Here is a 19,641-nt window from a genome sequence, read left to right on the forward strand (position 1 = left end):
GATCCACATGATCCATCCATCCATACAACTAACAATTAAGCCCAAGATAATTGACAAGGTTGCACACACACGATAACAACACAAATCTGGTATGGGGGTTCCTGCCACAAAATATTTCCAGATGGGCATCTGTGCACAAATACATATTAATTTGTGAGACCGTAAATGGTCTAGTGGTGTTTGCCGTCACTGCGTGGCCCTGAACATGCTTGGTTATTGAACTGACTTCATGCACGTGTGTCACTAATTTGATGGTTTTACAAATGTGGAGCAGTGTTATTTTTGATGGTTTGCATGGTTTTGAAGGTTCCGGGTTTGATACCAGGCACTACGTACTCAACTCAATGAATATCATCAATAAAACTGTATATCCTATACGTCCATACCAGTCCTAAAACGTAGTAGCACTACAACTGTCTAAAATAAAAGATCAGATTATTTGAGCTGCTAGTGATGAAGTCATGTTATCTGCCTGTATGTACAATTTGTCCTTATAGACATTTAATAGTTTGGTATACTGTACAAATTGTATAAATGTTTCTGTCACCCTCTAGTGGTCGGAAATTGACTTCATCCTCTCCCACTTAGACACTCCCACTTGGACACTTTCCAGCCCGGATCATTCATTCCAATGTAAATATCATGGATTGTACACATTAAATACAGTAAATACTGGTTCATTTTTGGAACCAGAACTTCAAAATCTCTTCCAAATCCGGCCATAAAAATGTGCAGCTGGATCCTGGATAGGGTTAGGTGGTGAGGAGGATGGGCTCTAAAACGTCTGCCCCCTGACCCTCAACTACTGAGCCTCCCAGTGCCGTACGTATACTGAGCCCCCTTCTCTACTCCCTGTACACATAATGACTGCATGGCCATGCACAGCTCCTAACGTCAAGTTCGCTGATGACATGACTGATAGGCCTGATCACTAAGGTTTTATGATTTCAAAGATTATATGAATATATAAGTATTAAGAAGATGATGTGTGTATGTATAGTATGTATGCATGTATGTTAGTTTGTCTGTGTATATGTGAGTCATGTATCAGTTTGTGAAAAGATTAAAAATAAAATTATTGAAAGAAAGAAAGGCCTGATCACTAATGAAGTGGAGATCCTGGCTCTCAAAGACCAAAAAGCATGATCATCGACTACAGGAAGTCGTCCAGACCACAGCCCATCTCCATAGTTGGTGCCACAGTGGCGAGGATTACAAAACAATTTAAACAAATAGTGCGGAAGACACAACAACACCATCCATGGCCCCAAGGTTCTGTGGATCTTCTACAGAGGTACCAAGCGAGACTGGCTGAATCACCTCTTGTTATGGGTATACTGACCTCAACCACAAATTAATGCAAAAGATCAGGGACAGCCAATCATATACGTGGGTGTGAACTTTCCCTCCATTCCTTATACAATGGACGTTGTGTCAGCTTGCGGATATCATCAAAGATAGCAGTCATTCCATGTTAGCACAGACTATTTCAGATAGGCCTATTGCCACATGGCAAGTGCAGCTCCACAGCCACAATCTACAGCCACTGACAGTAGATTACTAAATAGCTACAACAAATATCTTCGCTGAAAGTAGCCAATCCACAAGGTTACAATGCATTGCAACGAGGCTCATTGTGAGCTTTTGAATCTGCCTTTTTTTTTGGCTGAATGTTTGCCCCAGAACACACTCTCTGGCTGGGAGTCGGTGGAGTTAGTGGGTGGGGTCTGTGGTTAGCCTTAATTGGCACACCTGAGGTAGGCCCAGGTAGACTCAAAGCAAACGTTTGGTCTGAAGGGTGAAGAGGTAGAACTCCATGTCTGTCTTTGATGTATTAATAAGTAAGTTGTTTTCTGTTTATTAGAGTGTATGTTGCTTTGTGTTGACAAGATCCTGCAATGTTATATATATATATATATATATATATATATATATATATATATATATATATATATATATATATATATTGCCATAGGTCGCATTTACTATGAAAACTTCCCCACCCCTGTCCTTCCTCTTCGATGTCTTCCTTTTGACTGATACCTGTAGACGGGCCGCCCCAAAGTTATTAGTGCAGTCGTGCCCGGCAGCCGGCGAAGACTAGAGTTCTCAACGGGCACGAAACTTAAGGCCCGCCCTACCTGGGCCCTCATCAAACCAATCATCACCACCGGATCCCTTAGATCTCCATATATGGAGCTGACCTGTTCTGACATTCCATATGTTGACCTCATCAAACCCTGTACACTCAACATACGCTCCATATATGGCCAGACCTCATCAAACCCTGTACATGCAAGACACTGCCCCCTCTGCCACCCTTAGATCTCCATATATGGAGCTGACCTGTTCTGACATTCCTTCTGACCTCATGAAACCCTGTACACTCAAGACACGCATATATATGGCCAGTACAGAATTCATTCCATATGTTGATCTAACCCCCTACCCCATGCCAAAGCGCCAGCTTTCGCCCAGCAGTCTGCCATCACCCTTTCGGATGCATGCACGCGACCTCTCCCTCAGGGCGTCTTATAGCCAGCCCCTTTCGGGACCCTCGGTTAAGCTTTTCTGAAGTTCGGACACGTTTACCCCAGGGTCCCTGAGTGCTTATTCCACTCTCCATGGGAGACAGATGTACATACCCTCAGTTCACGCCGTGCGGCACAAACTGAGATGTTTCAAATATGCATAAAGCGGCTATAGGAGACAACGGAAACGTGGGAGAAATCGCATTAAGCGCTGATGCCGTTAAGTATCTTTTTTTTAAGTTTTGGCTGCTCTGAAATTCTCTCTTCCTCACTTCCTTATTGACTTCCCATTGTACCGCCTCCCGCACCGAGACTGGCTAGCTGCGCGTCCTAGTTACTGCCTCTGATTGGCCGACCGCGTACATGCAGGATGTTTATAATGCTGTTGTGTCGTGGGAGGCGGGACATGGGAAGTGAGGAAGAGAGAATTTCAGAGCAGCCAAAACTTGTGATTTCTCCCATGTTTTTGTTGTCTCCTATAGCCGCTTTATGCATCTTTGAAACATCTCACCAACACTCAAGCGGAGCACTGCACGGCGTGAACGGAGGGTATACATCTGTCTCCCATGGAGAGTGGAATAAGCACTCAGGGACCCTGGGGTAAGCGTGTCCGAACTTCAGAAAAGCTTAACCGAGTGTTCCGAAAGGGGCTAGGTGTCTTACTGGTTTATATGGTGAGTATTTGTTCCTGTAATAATATTTAGGCCTATATGATTTGTATTTGTTTGACATGCCTATAAGTTTGTTTATGCCACGTTAATTTATACCCTAGTAGTTTGTTATTCATGCCTAAGTTAGTTTGTGTTTGTGACTGATTGTTACTGTTTCCCTTAGCTGCTCAGTTAAATCATCACCACCGTTTTTGTTCATCACCACCACCATTTGTTCATGGAGTCTAAATAAATCATTTTACCAAACCTTGAAACCCTATAGTCCTAGTGTAGGCTTCAGGCATGAACAATCAATCCCTGAGCCAGCTCGGACTCTACACTAGTGCTCTAGCCCGCATACTGGTGTTGGAGTTACAGTGTACAGCCATTGAACTTTCCAACCAAATCCACAAACTTTATAGTTTTTAACAGTAACCACCTGGATTGTTATTTCACAGTATATGGTGACAGTTTAAAAAACAATTCATGCAATGTTTATATGTTTTACATTATTTCTGGTTGATGAGCAAAGCTAAGGGCGGTGTGGAGTATGTAGACAGTCATATTGAATGAAGAATCAAGAGTGATTCACTCACTCAGGTACAAGCAGAAAGCAGCAAGACTGTGTGACATCAATACAATTTAAGATAATAATAATGGGTTTAATGAAAAATATATATTATAATTTAATGTAGTACAGTATATTAAACTGTTTGGGTTCTAGAGTATTGCCATAGCCCAACTTGTGAGTCTCGTGAGATTTACTAGAAACATGACCTCAGCATCTCAAGTGTATATGTGCTCTGCTGTCCACACGCGCACGCACGCACGCACGCGCACGCACGTGCACGCACGCACACACACACACACACACACACACACACACACACACACACACACACACACACACACACACACACACACATATACACACACATCACGTACATTCACCCTATGATTTATGACCAGCAGTAAAATAAACCTGAACTCTCAGTCAATGAGTCAACAAAGTGGAAGGAGAGCTTCAAGTTTCTGCCAACTGAACGTAATCTGAGGATTATATCTTACTTAATAACACATTAATGACATGGTAAGTACCTTAAAATTGTGATATATTCGTGCGAGAAGCTAAAGTGTTATTGATAAGAAACATATAAAAAACTAACACCTGTGTATGTCTGACCCTGGGAAATATATCAGCCATTATTTGCCTTTTTACATTGATATAGTAGCATGTGTCCTGATTTTGTAAAAGGCGGAACGTTTTAAAAAGTCACAACACATTGTCCCAATTGTCAATGCTTTGCTGGTGCCGTGTCGTTAGTCAGAAGGTTCCTTGTTCCGAAATTACTATCCCTATCTCTAATCCTAACCTAAACATAACCGCAAGCACGGGAGCAGTGCATGTTCGGACTAACGGGACTTCGGATCTATGGGCAGTTCCCGCTTTGCTGGGGTTTTATGTTCCTTTAATGCCAAGTACTGGAATCTTTGGAAAATAAACTTGAAATTCAACTTCTGTCGCATCACAAATTTGAACCAATTAACCTACAAATAAAAAGTGTGGGTGACAGTCTTTTGTGTACGCTTCCCATAAAATGCTGTTTCTTTTTAAATAAGGGTAAAAGTATCACATCAAAACATTTGTGTATTTAATAGTGCTGAAGTTCTTCTGCCTTTTATTTGGTCATGATCTCTCCATTTCTTGGGCATGTGCCAGAGTGTGTGTAAACGGCACAGAAACCAATCTGCCATGATTATGCTTGATTATGATCAAGTGGGATTCATTATTCAGCACACCTGGGTAAGACCAGATGGAGTTGACCTCTCTTATGTTTTCTCTCAACAGAACATATAAAGAAATGTAAGACTTGAGTGTTGTATATGTCCTTGAATTTGTCAAGCAGTGCGGTCAACCAGCAGCAAGGTAATACTACTTTTAATTATTTAATATCTGTATAAACTATTTGTGTCACGCATTCCAGTACTGTGTACAAAGGAAGTATCCATGTCGTGTCAGCAGAAAAAAAAACATACGTGAAACTGTGTTGCTTTATTATGGACCAAATGTCATCTTTCCTTGTCATATTTGTCGTGTCCTATGACTCCTATCAGAGATGACACAATCCGGTACTAGAGAGACAATTGGTGATGAAAGCCTGGAGAACTGGGAAAGACTCGGCTCAGGGGGCTTTGGAAGTGTCTTTAGGGTCAAACACAAGGACTGGAAGTTTGAAGTGGCCATCAAACTGCTTCATGGTGATGATGGGTATGATGCTCAAAAAGCAAAACCATTATGATGGGGATTTTATCTGCAATTACGAATTGGGTTGAATCTTGATCCAGTCTAATCTTCAGAACTTGGTTCTAAATCCTGTCTCTCTTCTCCTAAACTGGCCCCTGCCATACTGCAGCTCTGGTACCTCATGGTCCACCCTGGGGCGAGAGGCTGATCACATGGGCTCTGCCCCTAACCAGTACGTGCCCATGGTTTATGGGATGTATCGGGGCTGTCCCCCTGGCCTCATGGTCTCTTCCGAGATGCAGGGCATAGTCATGGAGCTGATGGAGAGGGGCTCACTGCTGTCCCTCCAGCAGGCCCTGTCTGAGCCCCCACCATGGCCCCTGGCTTTCCGCCTGGCCCACCAGGTGGCCATGGCCATGGACTTCCTCCACAGTAAGAAGTCACCACTTGTACACTCGGACCTGAAACCAGGCAATGTACTACTGGATGCCTACTTAAATGCTAAGGTATATATACTGTATCCATTCACCTCAGTGTTGTATTCAAATTAAACAGGGAGCAACCCGTTTGCTCTATAAATGGTTTGCACAGGTTTAGCTGAACCTCACTAGAAAGTGAATCATGCAAAGCACAGAAACATAGATGCTTATATATTGTTCCGCTGTCTCTCCATATTTGGGCAAGACTGACATTGCCGTGACGTAGCCACGCTGTTATTGGACCCTGTTTTGTTTGTTCTGTGTTGCAAGTCCTCCCTGCAAATAACTATCAATTAATGCCAGGACAATACAACTGCAAGGGTTCATCTCAGGCTGTGTTGCATATTGCCACTCCTTTGCCCCAACTGTCTCTCTGTTTGAATAAAATAATACATGTTTTTCTTTCTATAGATATCAGATTTTGGCTTGTCTACGGTGACTGCCAGTGTTTTGAATACCAGTGACAAAGACGATGAAGGAGGCACTGCAGCGTACACCCCCCCTGAGGCTTATAAACCCTCATACAAACGTGTTCGCTCTTATGATATTTACAGGTAAACTCTTGAAGAAATGCTTTTTATGTTATCCATGAATATTTTAAGTTCAAAACCTTCCACTGAAATTGATGAGAATAAAGTGAATATGGGGTTTATTTGATTAGGATATACCGTATTGCGCCAAATATAATTCAACTCTGATTATAAGACCATACTAAGTCTAGCCCCCGATTATAATACGACCCCGTTTACATAATATTCAGAACAATGGGGTACATGTAATTTACAGACATAAATGAGTTATTAAAATTGAAAAATGTATGGATGGATTAAGCAATCCATACATACATCTTTCATCAAATGGCTTTTACAGTATATGAAACCATATTTAACAACTATTTTCCTTGTTTATCGACTAGAGCTAACGCTCTCCTTATTTTCCGATTTCATCACTCTGGATAAGAGCATCTGCTAAATGCCTAAATTATACTATTATGGCAGATTGTAAACGTCTTTGTGTAACCATTCCCCCCCTTTTTGTATTAGCTACAGTATACTTCTCTGGACCATTCTTACTGGAGAGAAGCCATATCCAGGTAAATTATTTGTAATTAATTTGTATAGACCTATGCATAAGCACACATACTGTATACATACAGTATGTACTCAACAAAATGCAGTATAGTATTGGAGAACAGAGTTTGAACTTCAGTTGTTGTGGAGGAGATTGTATCTCTCAAGGTGTAATAGCTAGCAGGCACACTGCTTTCCTTGTGCAAATTGCAAAAGCACTGTCAAATAAACTATATTCTGAAGAATCATGACCCTGTTCACTTATTTTAAGTTATCTCATGAAATCAAAAAGGTATTTGCTAATGCCTTTTGCCTTACCTGTCTCTCTGCTTAAATAAATAAAGTTTTCTTTTTTATATCAAATTTTGGCACGCACGCACGCACGCACGCACACACGCACGCACACACACACACACACACACACACACACACACACAGACACAGTGCTATTATTAATATACTGTAATAGGGATAGCTGATTGGGTAGAAAAACAGTCTAGAATAGATAACAGAAGGTCCCAAGTTCGACTTCCGGTGCTGGCAATGTGTCGAGGTGACCCTGAGCAAGACACTTAACCCTTAACTGTTCCCCGTCTGCACTCAGGTTTGATCACTTAGGCAGGAATTAGCTAGGCCTGGGTGAAGCTAAAAACTGAATATCCCTCACGGGAGCAAATTATATACAATTATTATCATTTTAACTCTTATCAAATTTTATCTAAACCTGAAATCATAGGTTCCAACTTGAATTCTAGCCCTGTCCCGGTCTTCACAAACACACACACGCACATGCGGTTGCACGCACACACTCAAACGCACACACATTCTGTTTCCTGTATTGAATGTAGGGGTGGATAGTTTCGTGTTGGCCTTCAGGATAATTCGGGGAGACAGACCCCGTCTTGACAAGATTGATCAGAAGAGTGCAGTTGGATTAGAAGAGCTGGTTGACCTCATGAAGACATGCTGGGACCAGGATCCCAATAAGAGGCCTCAGTTTAAAGGTGAATTTACATTCTTACTCGGATATATTAGTTTATATTTCATAATGCATTGTTATATGTCAAATATAGAAAACATGGTAAAAACATATTTGGACATATACGGTAAAAAATTGTACAGTAAATGTTAATAGACACAATTATTCATTTGAATACATATTTACAAATATTTTTTGTACATATTTTCTAATTTGGCCAATTTCACATTAATTAATTTAATAGATGTGAAATATACAGTAGGCTATACATTTAAACTTTTTATGTACACAATAATTTATATTTATTTATTTATACTAGCCAAATGTATAGCCTATTTATTGGGATTTTGCAATGCTTTGAGCATTTCATGGTTGTTTTCCTTTCAGAATGCATTGAAGTGACAGGTCCAGTTTTTTCGAGGAATGAGAAGGAAATCAATGCAGCTGTCAATGAAATGTTGACAAAGCTGGTAGGGATATTAATACATTTCCTAGTTGTTTGTTTATGATTTTTACAAGAACATTCTCCGCCAGGGAGTCAGAGTATTGCGATCAAGTGTTTTTGTCTGTATGCATGCACGTGTATCTGCCCACAGCTAATTCAGCAAACTACTTGGCTGATCAGCGTCATAGTTCTTGTGCATGCTGCCAGCAGGTCAAGGACCTCAATTATCGAATAATAATAATAATACATTTAATTTATTATCTCGCAGCACATTCGTACCTCCAGGCTATAGGATAAATAAAGGATAAATAAGCATTCTGCCAGTCTTCCAGGCTATAGACCAGAACAGGCAGATATGCAGGATGAAGTGTTGCTGCATGAACACAAACCTACCTTGCCTCTTAGATTTTCAGCATTTATGGTGGTGGTCTATTTTTTACAATTTGTCCTATTTTGAAACGGGATATAACAGATGTTTATTGCAGTACATGAATGCCTCTTCTACATAGAGCACCTATACGCATGCACACACGTACGCATGCACGCACACACACACCTGATGTGGCCCCCAGGGGCACATGCTCCAATACAATCCTCACCAAACTTGGCACAAATGCTGTTCAGGTGTCTGCCATGACAATTGTAACACAGAAAAAACTAAATTGCATATACGGGACATTACAGCGGTAGTGGTGTCTAACATTTCAAATGGCCATAAATCGATTACCCTCTGATCAGTGCAATATACTGTAGGACTGGGTTTGAAGGCTGCCTGAATTACTGCATCATTTGTGTATTTGGTTGATGTTTGCAACCAAAAATGTAGGGTTCTCCCAAATGGACAGAGTCTGCCTTATATTCATCTTTTGAAATAACAATCAGAATGGACTGGTTGTCAATCAAATATTTCAACTCATCCGGAGTGGTTCACTCAACCTCATGAATGTGCAATGACGGGCAATGACTCTTAGATTACAGTAGGCCTTTCAGTTCCAAGTGCTTTTTTTAAATTTATATCCCACGATTTTGTAACCCATTTTTCACCCCTGTGTCAATTATCTAATGTGATCCTGGGCTCTACACATCCTCCGCCAACCTAGTCCCCATATATGGGGGACATGGGGAGAGCAACGGACTTGAACTCATGCTTCCTTCATGCCTGAGTGTCCAAGTTACTCCTTTACACCTGACAGGGGGAGTTTCCCTGGTTGGACGTAGCGCGTGGAAGGAACACGTTATTCCAACCAGTTCCCAAGTGCTTCTGAAGTATGTTTTTCCATTTGTGAAACAAACTGCTCATCAAATCACAGCTTGTCTTGGGATGCCAGGATGTATTGATTGGCGCAAACCTCTCTTTTCCTGTACTGTATGGCCTTTGTGCATTAAGGCGTAAGCTGAGCTATGCTGCAACTTGAATAATACAGGAGCAACACAATGACGTCAGTGTCATCACACCTCATGATGACACTTGTGTGTGTCTTGGCGAGGTGGATGGCACGAGGCACACGCCTGCTGCTCACCTCTTGTTGATCACGCATCAAATCATCTTGAGATATATTATATAGATTTATATGACACCCTGATTACAGTAAACATAACATACAATTTACACACAAATACATTACAAGATAATAGACATTTCAGAATGAACAAGTACAGCTAGATCTCAAAGTATTCCTCACAAGTCTTTTGTGAAATTGATCAAGTGAAATCAAGTTCTTCAGTTTTAAAACTGATTGTAGACAGATCCACGTGTGAGGGGCATAGTAATGAAAAGCTGTGTTACCCAGTTCAGAATTAACATTGGGGATTTCTAAAACAAAGTAGTCTTGAGAATGAAGGCCAACTTTAGGAGCTAATGGGCTGTTATGATAATTAGGACATTTCTTAAGTAATTTTATTAAAACAGTGCAATGCTGTTCTCGTCTCATAGCCAATGATGGCCAACCAACATTTGCATAAAGCCTACAGCGATGGGTGAGAAACACATCTGTGTGGCAGCGGTGGCCGAACGGATTGCGGAGCGGTCTTGATACCGGAAGGTCGCCAGTTCGAATCAGCGGTCCGACACGTTAAAATTACCACCGCTGAAGTGCCCTTGAACAAGGCATTGAACCACTACGATGAAATGTTCTATGAGCAGGGCCTGGCTGGAAACAAGTTCTTGAGCTTAGCCCAGATACCCTGGGTAAATATAGTAATCATTTCATTTCATTTCATCTCCGGTTCAAAACAGGAGGGCTGAGTGGTAGATTGCATCAAGTGGCTTGAGTGAAGCAGAATGATGAAAGCAAGCTTTGTTTCTATAGAGAAAATTGAAAACATGGACACATTACGCTTATTTGGCTTCAAGTCTACTGAGAACCACTTCAGAGTCCATTTGATGCTATCCAGACTTGTTTTTCAATGCAGGTGCTCTCTCCCCTATGGTGCTTTCATGTCTGCAAAAGTGAAAGAGATTTCCAGAACCTTTGAAACCTTTGAACAGTTGGACAGTTGAACACCTTTGTTAAACATCTTCAATGAAATGGGACAAACCTTTTGCCTCCTTTTCAACTCGACCAGTGAACGTTTTTAATAATAATAATAATAATATCTCAAACTTATATAGCGCTTTTCTGAGTACCCAAAGACGCTTTACATGGGGGGGCTTTACAGAGGTAAATAAAAACAACTTTATTAGAAAAAGGAAAACACTAAAAGTTAAAAAACATTAAAAAGAAAGACAGTGAGAAGGGTTAGCTAGGGAAGGCAATATTGAAGGTGGGTCTTGAGGGCGGTTTTGAAAGTTTGGAGGGTGGGGGCATCTCTGAGTGCCTTAGGGAGGGCATTCCACAGGGTTGGGGCAGCAAACGAAAAAGCTCCACGTACAGAGTTTGGTTTTGGGGACGTCGAGGAGGTTTGCGTCACCACACCTGAGGGAGCGGGAGGGGACATGACGTTTGAGGAGGTCACAGAGGTATGGGGGAGCCAGGTTGTTTAGTGCTTTGTAGGTGGTCAGGAGTGTTTTGAAGTGGATTCTTTGTTTAACCGGTAGCCAATGAAGGTCACGGAGGACTGGACATATTGCAGTTTATTGAGGACTTTGGAGGTGGTGCCGTAGAGGATACTGTTGCAGTAATCAAGGCAGGATGTGATGAAGGCGTGGATTAGTGTTTCAGCTGCGGAAAATGACAGAGAGGGTCGGAGACGGGCAATGTTCTTGAGGTGGAAGAAGGCGGTTTTTGTGACTTGGTTAACATGGGGGAGGAATGAAAGGGTGGGGTCAAAAATGATGCCAAGGTTGCGGATGCGGGTGGAGGGTGTAACAGTGGATCCGTCAATGTTTAATGAAAAATCTTGGGTGGAATTGGTGAGGGAGTTGGGACCGATGATAATGATTTCCGATTTATTGCAATTGAGTTTGAGAAAGTTCTTTTGCATCCATGTTTTTATGTCTGTGAGGCAGGCAGTGAGAGTGGAGTGGGTGGTTTTTACAAGCTCTTCAGGAATACTCTTTACGCCACTGAATATTAAAGCCTGGGTTTGTGGGCCTGGACTTTCTTTTCTCTTTGTACCACAAAGCTCTGTCATGGCATCCGATTTATGTTGACAAACATGCCTGAAAAGGTATTTCTCAGAAAATTGTTGAAGACACGGCAGTTTACTACAAACTATGTGGATGCTATATCTGGAGCTATGTGCTATAAATGGCCACGGCCAACAAACCCATCCATGAGCATGGATCCTTTTGAACCAGCCAAGATGAGACAGACATCTAGAAAAGGTTCCTGAAGATCTTGTAAACTTGTCACCTCTGAAAAGGTGGAAAAGGATTGTCCTGTTTCATTGAAGATACAGCAAAAACAATATTAGGTGAGTCAATTTAGGGTTTAACCCCCAAAAATTTGATACAAAAGGTATTTCAATGGATCTTGGTAGTATTGGGCATGCTACATAACATACTAAAAGTCTACCAAAATCTACCTCCCAGAAAGCCGCCATTTTCAAGATGGCGTCCAAAATGGCTGCGCGGAGCTTATAATGGCTATATGGAGAAAATGTTGCAAAGGATTTGTCAACTGATTCTGGTACCTCTGGACATGCTTAAGGACATACTAAAAGATTAGGAAAATATACCTTCCGGAAAGGCGTCATTTCCAAGATGGCGTTCAAAATGGCAGCCGGCCAAGCTTAAAATGGCTATATCTCAATAGAAAAACATTATACAAATGATGGTCAAAAAACATCCCATTTCCAGACTAAAGTGGACGCTGGACAAAAATCCCTGCTATGTGTCGACTAGTGTGACATATGCACACGTTCGGGGAGAAAAAGGCAAACAGTTTGCTTACGGTGTTTCTCATTCACTGTTACACAGAAGAAAAAATCACTCTGCAAATGATCATCACAATCAGAAATAAAACGCTCATTTAAAAGTTTCCAAATCCCTACAATATTTGTTTTACAAATTGGTGTCTTTGCCAACTCCACTACGATTTCCAGCTATTAAAGACCTTGGATCTGCATTGTTCAATGCCTCAATGTAAGCAGTATGTGCAAATCGGTTCTTCATTGATCTACCTAAGTCTGCACGCTCTGTGCTTCTAACGTATCTACCTCTCAATTTGTCCTTTGTGTGATATATGTTGCCAGTGTAAGCTATATGAAATATGCCGTATTCAAATGAATGGAGATGTATTTTGAAGGTCATCTCACATGAAGGATGCATGCAGGTGCCATTGATTGTCAGACATGGCTTGCTTGATTTTCTAACGATAGCGGTAGAAAAGTTGTGATTAACAAAACGTATTATACAATATGGATTTGATTCCTTGACTTTGCTGGCAAATAGCTCTTGCCATTCATACCTCTTAAAATATTTATTTCCTTTGGCTCTGGTGGAGTGAAAAGTGTCCCATTCTGAAGACTTCAGAGTTTTTTTTTTTTTACACCTCTGCTGCTTAGCGGAGGGTGTGGTGTGGTCTTCCCGAACGCGTGCGTATGTCACACTAGTCGAAACATAGCAGGGATTTTTGTCCAGCGTCCACTTTAGCTGATGATAGCTCTTCCGTTGGCCCAGACTGTATAATGAAGCGTTTGGAAATCGCGGAGGCAACAGTCTGGTAACGCGAGACTATCTCAGAAGTGAAATTGACAATGGGATGAATATTGTTTCTTCTTCTTTGATGTGTGTTATCTTTAGTGGATGGCCCATCCTCATAGCCATCGAAGAACACAATGGTTGTTGCTGAGCCATAATGCTTGATGGTGAAGTCTGCATATGACTGTGCAATTGTACCATAGCTTTGTCCGAGCTTCCATGGTATTCGGTGAAGGAGTGAATCTCCATTAAGAACGTAATACTCTGTTTCTGGTACCGAATCTAAGATTGCATCACTTGCATCACAGATCGCATGCGCTAGTTGTGGTTTATCAGCCTTGCGGAAAACGTTTCTGTCTTCAAAAAGGGCAGGAGGGAAAGGACTGAGCTCGTAACACATAACCTCCTCCAATGACAGCTCTCCAGTTTGGAGACAATCAGGAAAAGTTGAACAGAAGTGTAGAATCAATGGTTCGATCAGGAGCAACCTTGATAGCCGATTTTTGTCCAAGGGTTATGGCTTTATCCTTTCTACTGAATGAGAATGTGAATGCAGGCTGTCCAATCATTTTGTGCATGATGTCCAACAAGGTCATAATCATGCACGTTCACTCCGTCCTCAGCAACAGCTGAGGACGTAACAACATTCAACACCAGTAACAACATTCCTAGCTCAGACTGTGAAAACATAGGCCTAGCTTGGCTGGCTGCCATTTTAAACGCCATCTTGGAAATGACACCTGTCCGGCAGGTAGGCTACATATTCAAAACAAAATCCTTTGCAACATTTTCTCCAGTTGAGAAAGCCATTTTAAGCTCTGCATAGCCATTTTGGACGCCATCTTGAAAATGGCGGCTTTCTGGGAGGTAGATTTTGGTAGACTTTTAGTATGTTATTTAGCATGCCCAATACTACCGAAATCCATTGAAAAACCTTTTTGTATCAATTTGTGGGGGGTTAAGTGCTTTTTTTCACTGAATTGACTCGCCTATATAGTAACTTAGTAGAACAGCAGCAGCTTGCGACGGATACAAAAACAAAAAGCCACTATTAAGTTAAGTGTGATGACGTCATTGTGTTTGTCCTGTGTTATTCAAGTTTCAGCATGGCTCAGCTTACGTCCTATAAGGCCATACTGTACAGGAAACGAGAGGTTAGTGCCAATCATTACATTCTGCCATACCCACGTGATGTGATACGATGAGAAGATTTTAGTTTTAGTTTTCAAAAAAAGAAAAGAAAAGTGCTTTCACAAAGATTCAGAAGCACTTGAAGTAGGAACCGGCTGAAAGGCCTACAAACAAGTCTTGAGGAGTCATTGCCTGTAGCCAGAGGTTGCGCACTCAATTCATTTTGTATGGTCACAAGAAGAATGAGAAAGGGGTTGACTGAACTACACTTGTTGAGTTGAGGTACTGCAAACTACCTTGGACCTGCATGCCCCCCAACTGCCCCCAACTGGCAGCTTGTATAGCATGCACCAATCTGCTGTTTGGTGCCATAGCCAGAATCCTGTGGCTTAGAGCAGGGGTTCTCAACCCGTGGGTCGCGACCCTTCGAGGGGTCGCCAAATTATTTTGGAGGGTCCCCAAATTATTTTATTTTTGCAACTGAATGGCTGTAAAGTGGAAATGAAGAATTTACATATAGTACACATAGTACATGCATACACCTTCCCTAATGATGATGGTTTCAGTATTTATTTATGGTGTATTGTCTCTATTATTAAGGTTATTGTAGCAGTCAATTTATATTGGGGGTCGGGAGGGGGCGGGGCGGGGGTCCCGAGACGTTGCCAAAGCATTTTCGGGGGTCCCCGGCCAAAAAGGTTGAGAACCCCTGGCTTAGAGGCCTATTATTACTTTTTTATTGCAGCAGCACCACACAATGTGCAAGATATACTATGTCTACTGCAAAGGACAAACAATCCAGTCAACACAATTGTCAAAACTGGATGGAAAAAATTCTGGGGAAAAAAAATATGGAATATGTTTTAATGATAATCCATGCTTATCTGGCCAGACTGAATTAAAAATAAATACATCGTTTCCTTTGTTTGACATTAGATTACAATTTAGTTCCTTTCCTTTTCATATCAGTTTTCGGAGGTGCTTTGTGCTTGGTCCCACCAAAAAGTCCTAAATCCACTGTCATCAAGTGGGTTTCAGGTCACCAGGCAACAGTCATGCAGCTCTGTACTGCTATATCCCTTCCCTAATCTGTCTCGTCTGTGTTCTTCCCCAGGATTATAAAGTCAGCCAGCTCCAGCAGCCACACTGGAAAAAGCCTGACGCTGTGAGCATAGCCGACTTCATCGTTGAGGTAAAAACAGCAGCCAGCAGCCATCACATTGTGTGTGTGGTGTGCTTGTGTGTGGCGTGCCTGTGTGTGTGCCTGTGTGTGTTTGTCCGTCCATCCATCCATCTTCAACCACTTATCGGTAGTCGGGGCGCGGGGGCAACATCTCCACCAGAGAGACCCAGACTTCCCTCTCCAGAGAAACATTATAGTAACTTCATTCTGGGGGATCCCAAGGTGAACCAAGGCCATTTTGGAGATATAATCCCTCCATCTGATCCTTGGTCTGCCAGGGGGTCTCCTTCCAGTGGGACGTCCGTGCATCGAGGACCTCCCTAGGGGGACGCTCGGGAGGCATATCCTTACTAGATGCCCGAACCACCTAAGGTGGCTCCTTTCCAAGCGAAGAAGCAGCGGTTCTACTCAGAGTCTCTCTCGTGTGACTGAACTTCTCATCCTATCTCTAAGGGAGATGCCAGCCACCCATCTGAGAAAACAAATTTTGTCTGCTTTTGTGCATGTGTCCAAAGTCTATCAAATAATTCCAGGCAAAAAAATCTAAATAAATAAAATAAAGTCTTAATTGCCATGTGTGGGTATACAAACTATCATAAAATCTGTTCTATGATTAGCTTGTATACTCTCTCACCTTACTTGTATCAACCAGGACAAGATGCAGTACATAGCTCGCTTCGTCTGCTTGTTCATTCATAAGTCTAATTATCCAGGGGAAGCAGCTGTTTAGTGGCTCTGTGGCTGCGAGACTACTTGCCTCTTGGTTGCATGTGAAACAGGCCTATTGGGATGCTTCTGATCTTTCATGTGAAACAGGCCTATTGGGATGCTTCTGATCTTTCATGTGAAACAGGCCTATTGGGATGCTTCTGATCTTTCATAAACCTGCATTTTTGCAGTGGTGGAAAGTAACTAATTACATTCACCATCTCCAAGGCAAATATTTTACCTTTTGCTCCAATACAATTAGCCCTTCACTAAGTCGCTCCCCAACCCATCCTTGTCTAATAGGCACGTTAGCAGCGAAGAAAGCTTGACCTGCATGGCAACCGTTGCTAAACTATTTGGATTGGCATTGGACAATCGCTTTTTGGGGTGGGATTTAGTGAAGGGCTAATTAGGCCTGTGTCATCTTTAGTTACTACATAAAGATTAGATTAGATTATAATACAAAACATGCATTAACCACGTATACTAGGCTCTTCGAAAACAGACGATCTGAAGCATCACCAATTGCTATATTTTCAAAAACGTTTGACATATTTGACATAAAACAATGAGTACTTTTACATTGTTCCTTGAAGTATATTTTGATGTCAATTAATACGTTTGGCATCAAGTAAAATAATTGAACACAGGACTTTACTTGCAAAGGAGTACTTCTACATTGCGGTATTGCTACTTTTTTATTTACTGTAAGTAAAGAATAATCTTCCACCACTGATTTCCGTCTGTCCAGGGACTGAAGGCAGTGAACAACGACCCCAGCAGCCCCTCAGATCACATGCTGCTGGGGTGTGAACGTGAGGACAGCAGTGGCTCTACGGCTGGCTCCTTAAGTTCCCTGTACTCGTCCAGCAGCGGTGACCAGGAGGACAACATTTGCCTCGATTACCTCCATGAATGGGGCCCTCACTTCAGAAAACTGGCAGACATTTGTGCCGGTTGTGACTATTCGGGAACCTGTGCCCCGTAGGCCATAACCCACTAATAAGTGACGAGTCACGACTGGGCATTGTCTTAAGCCCTACAGTATAGAGCGTCGCAATCCCACCCCTTTTGTAAAGATCTGTAAGCCTCGAACAAAGCCAACTTGGATCGTGACAAATCATCACAGATCTTTAAATAAATACTTTTTTAAATGTCTGTGTAAAATTCATGGGGAACTATTTCCTGGGCCTGTCGTCATCATGAAAGGGGGCGGGACTGCGACCCTCTATGATTATGCTACGTTTCTTTGTATTTTTTCTGTTAACAACTTTTTGTTAAACCGTTTTCTCGTCAATAAAATGTCCTGCATTCTCTGGTATTGGAGCATCGTGTCTTCATACTTACCCCTACACAGAGTTGATGCGAGTACGCAAGAGAGCAATTGTGCTGGCATGTATAAACCTACTACCTACTTTCTACTATTTTGTGAAATGTGTTTGTCAATTGTCTGGGTTGTGTGGGTTCGCTAATCAATATTTTTTACCTTTCTAACTTGATTGAAATCTAGCAGCATCATGTGATTCATTTTAACCTTTTTGGTACCTACCAAAAAGTAACCATGGTCTTATGGACCTTTCAAATGACCAGGTCTAGGCATGGATTTTCCAGAAAAAATATTGAACACGCACACGCACATGCACATGCACACACACACACACACACACACACACACACACACACACACACACTCTCTCTCTCTCTCTCTCTCTCTCTCTCTCTCTCTCTCTCTCTCTCTCTCTCTCTCTCTCTCTCTCTCTCTCTCTCTCTCTCTCTCTCTCTCTCTCTCTCTCTCTCTCTCTCTCTCTCTCTCTCTCTCTCTCTCTCTCTCTCTCTCTCTCACACACACACACACACACACACACACACACACACACACACACACACACAGATTACATGACAGGTATGGGGCTCAAATACAAATATGAAAGGACAAATGTTCCAGAATAGTGCTATACAGTATTTCCTTATTGCCCTTGTATTATAACAAGATATGGGATGGCCGTGTGAGAAAGTGCCTTATGGTTATGGAATAGACTAATAAAAATACCAGAGAGTAGAATTGCCAGGAAAATATTCAATTGTGATGAATCTATAAATATCTAGGATGAATCTATAAAAAGGTACATGTGTAGAGTAAACTAAAGGACACAATCATACGAATTGGGTTATTTGATAGTATACAAAATAACAGTATTGTAAACATCCCTATGGTTAAAGAAACACTTTCTAGTTTATAATAAGAACAAAATTGTCACGGGATACATAATTGAGAGCATTTAGTATGAGAACAAGACAAATATTTATATCTCTCTGTGTCCAACTTGACACTTTGAGACTGGCAGGTACAGAGGAGTCATAGAAGTCAATAGTCATATTGTGAGTCATCGGGAGTCATTGTACATATAGCGTATTATGTTTAATATTATGGACTGTGCCTTTGGCAGACAATGTTTTAATACAGTGTCTGGGTTAAAATTATTCACTTTTGTCATCTTGAGATGCATGTCTTGTCTCATGTCTTTGTTCTTTACAAATATGAACCTGTGGTTACATTTAGCACTATTAATTTATTCCTTGGGTGGAATTCCCATGGTGGTGGAAGTCAAATTTACTGTGCTGTTCTGTTCTGCCATATGGTTTCACATGCATATTGCATGCCCATATAGGCATTCTAGCTCATGCATATGCAGATGCACATGCTTTTATCAAACGCCTACTCAGAATCTCAATTGACAAAACACTAATCAATTCTGGCACTGGCACATACAGTCTCACATACATATACATACATAAATAACTCGACACACACCACTGGTTTTATTGACAGTCACATGGACAAGGGATTCAACACCATTTTATCACACACTTTCTCTAATCTCTAACTCTCCGTCTTGTTCTTTGCTTTCTTCTGCTATATGTTGGGTTATTACAAAGTTTTATATCGTTCCCAAACTTAGGCGGGGAACAGCCCGCGACGTCCTCGTGTACCCAGCCTTCCTCGATCTCCTCGACACTGAGAGACATGCCTTCTCCAGTGGTGCCATTCACTTTGGAGAAGAAAGGAGGCAAACATGCACAGTGTTGTTGTAATATTGTAGTTATATAGACAAAACACAACCATCACATGCTGTAGG

General features: G+C 41.7%; 1 protein-coding gene across 3 annotated transcripts; it reads left to right on the forward strand.

Moving 5' to 3' along the window:
- Positions 1–1,767: 1,767 nt before the first annotated feature.
- Positions 1,768–17,825, forward strand: LOC306935766 (receptor-interacting serine/threonine-protein kinase 3-like). Of its 3 annotated transcripts, XM_079518962.1 has the most exons (12): positions 1,781–1,841; positions 3,014–3,205; positions 4,154–4,271; positions 5,031–5,108; positions 5,297–5,450; positions 5,596–5,932; positions 6,317–6,459; positions 6,949–6,998; positions 7,824–7,979; positions 8,342–8,424; positions 15,728–15,805; positions 17,256–17,825. In XM_079518962.1, the coding sequence occupies exons 4-12, from the start codon at positions 5,066–5,068 to the stop codon at positions 17,490–17,492; spliced, it is 1,281 nt and encodes a 426-aa protein (XP_079375088.1). In that variant the 5' UTR covers positions 1,781–1,841; positions 3,014–3,205; positions 4,154–4,271; positions 5,031–5,065; the 3' UTR covers positions 17,493–17,825. The 3 variants fall into 3 exon arrangements, with proteins under 3 accessions (XP_079375087.1, XP_079375089.1, XP_079375088.1); XM_079518961.1 differs by lacking the exon at positions 3,014–3,205 and having other exon boundaries at positions 1,768–1,841; XM_079518963.1 differs by lacking the exon at positions 3,014–3,205 and having other exon boundaries at positions 1,780–1,841; positions 4,151–4,271.
- The last annotated feature ends 1,816 nt before the right edge of the window (positions 17,826–19,641 follow it).

This window comes from Electrona antarctica, assembly GCF_951216825.1.
Source record: "Electrona antarctica genome assembly, chromosome: 13".
NCBI lineage: Eukaryota > Metazoa > Chordata > Actinopteri > Myctophiformes > Myctophidae > Electrona > Electrona antarctica.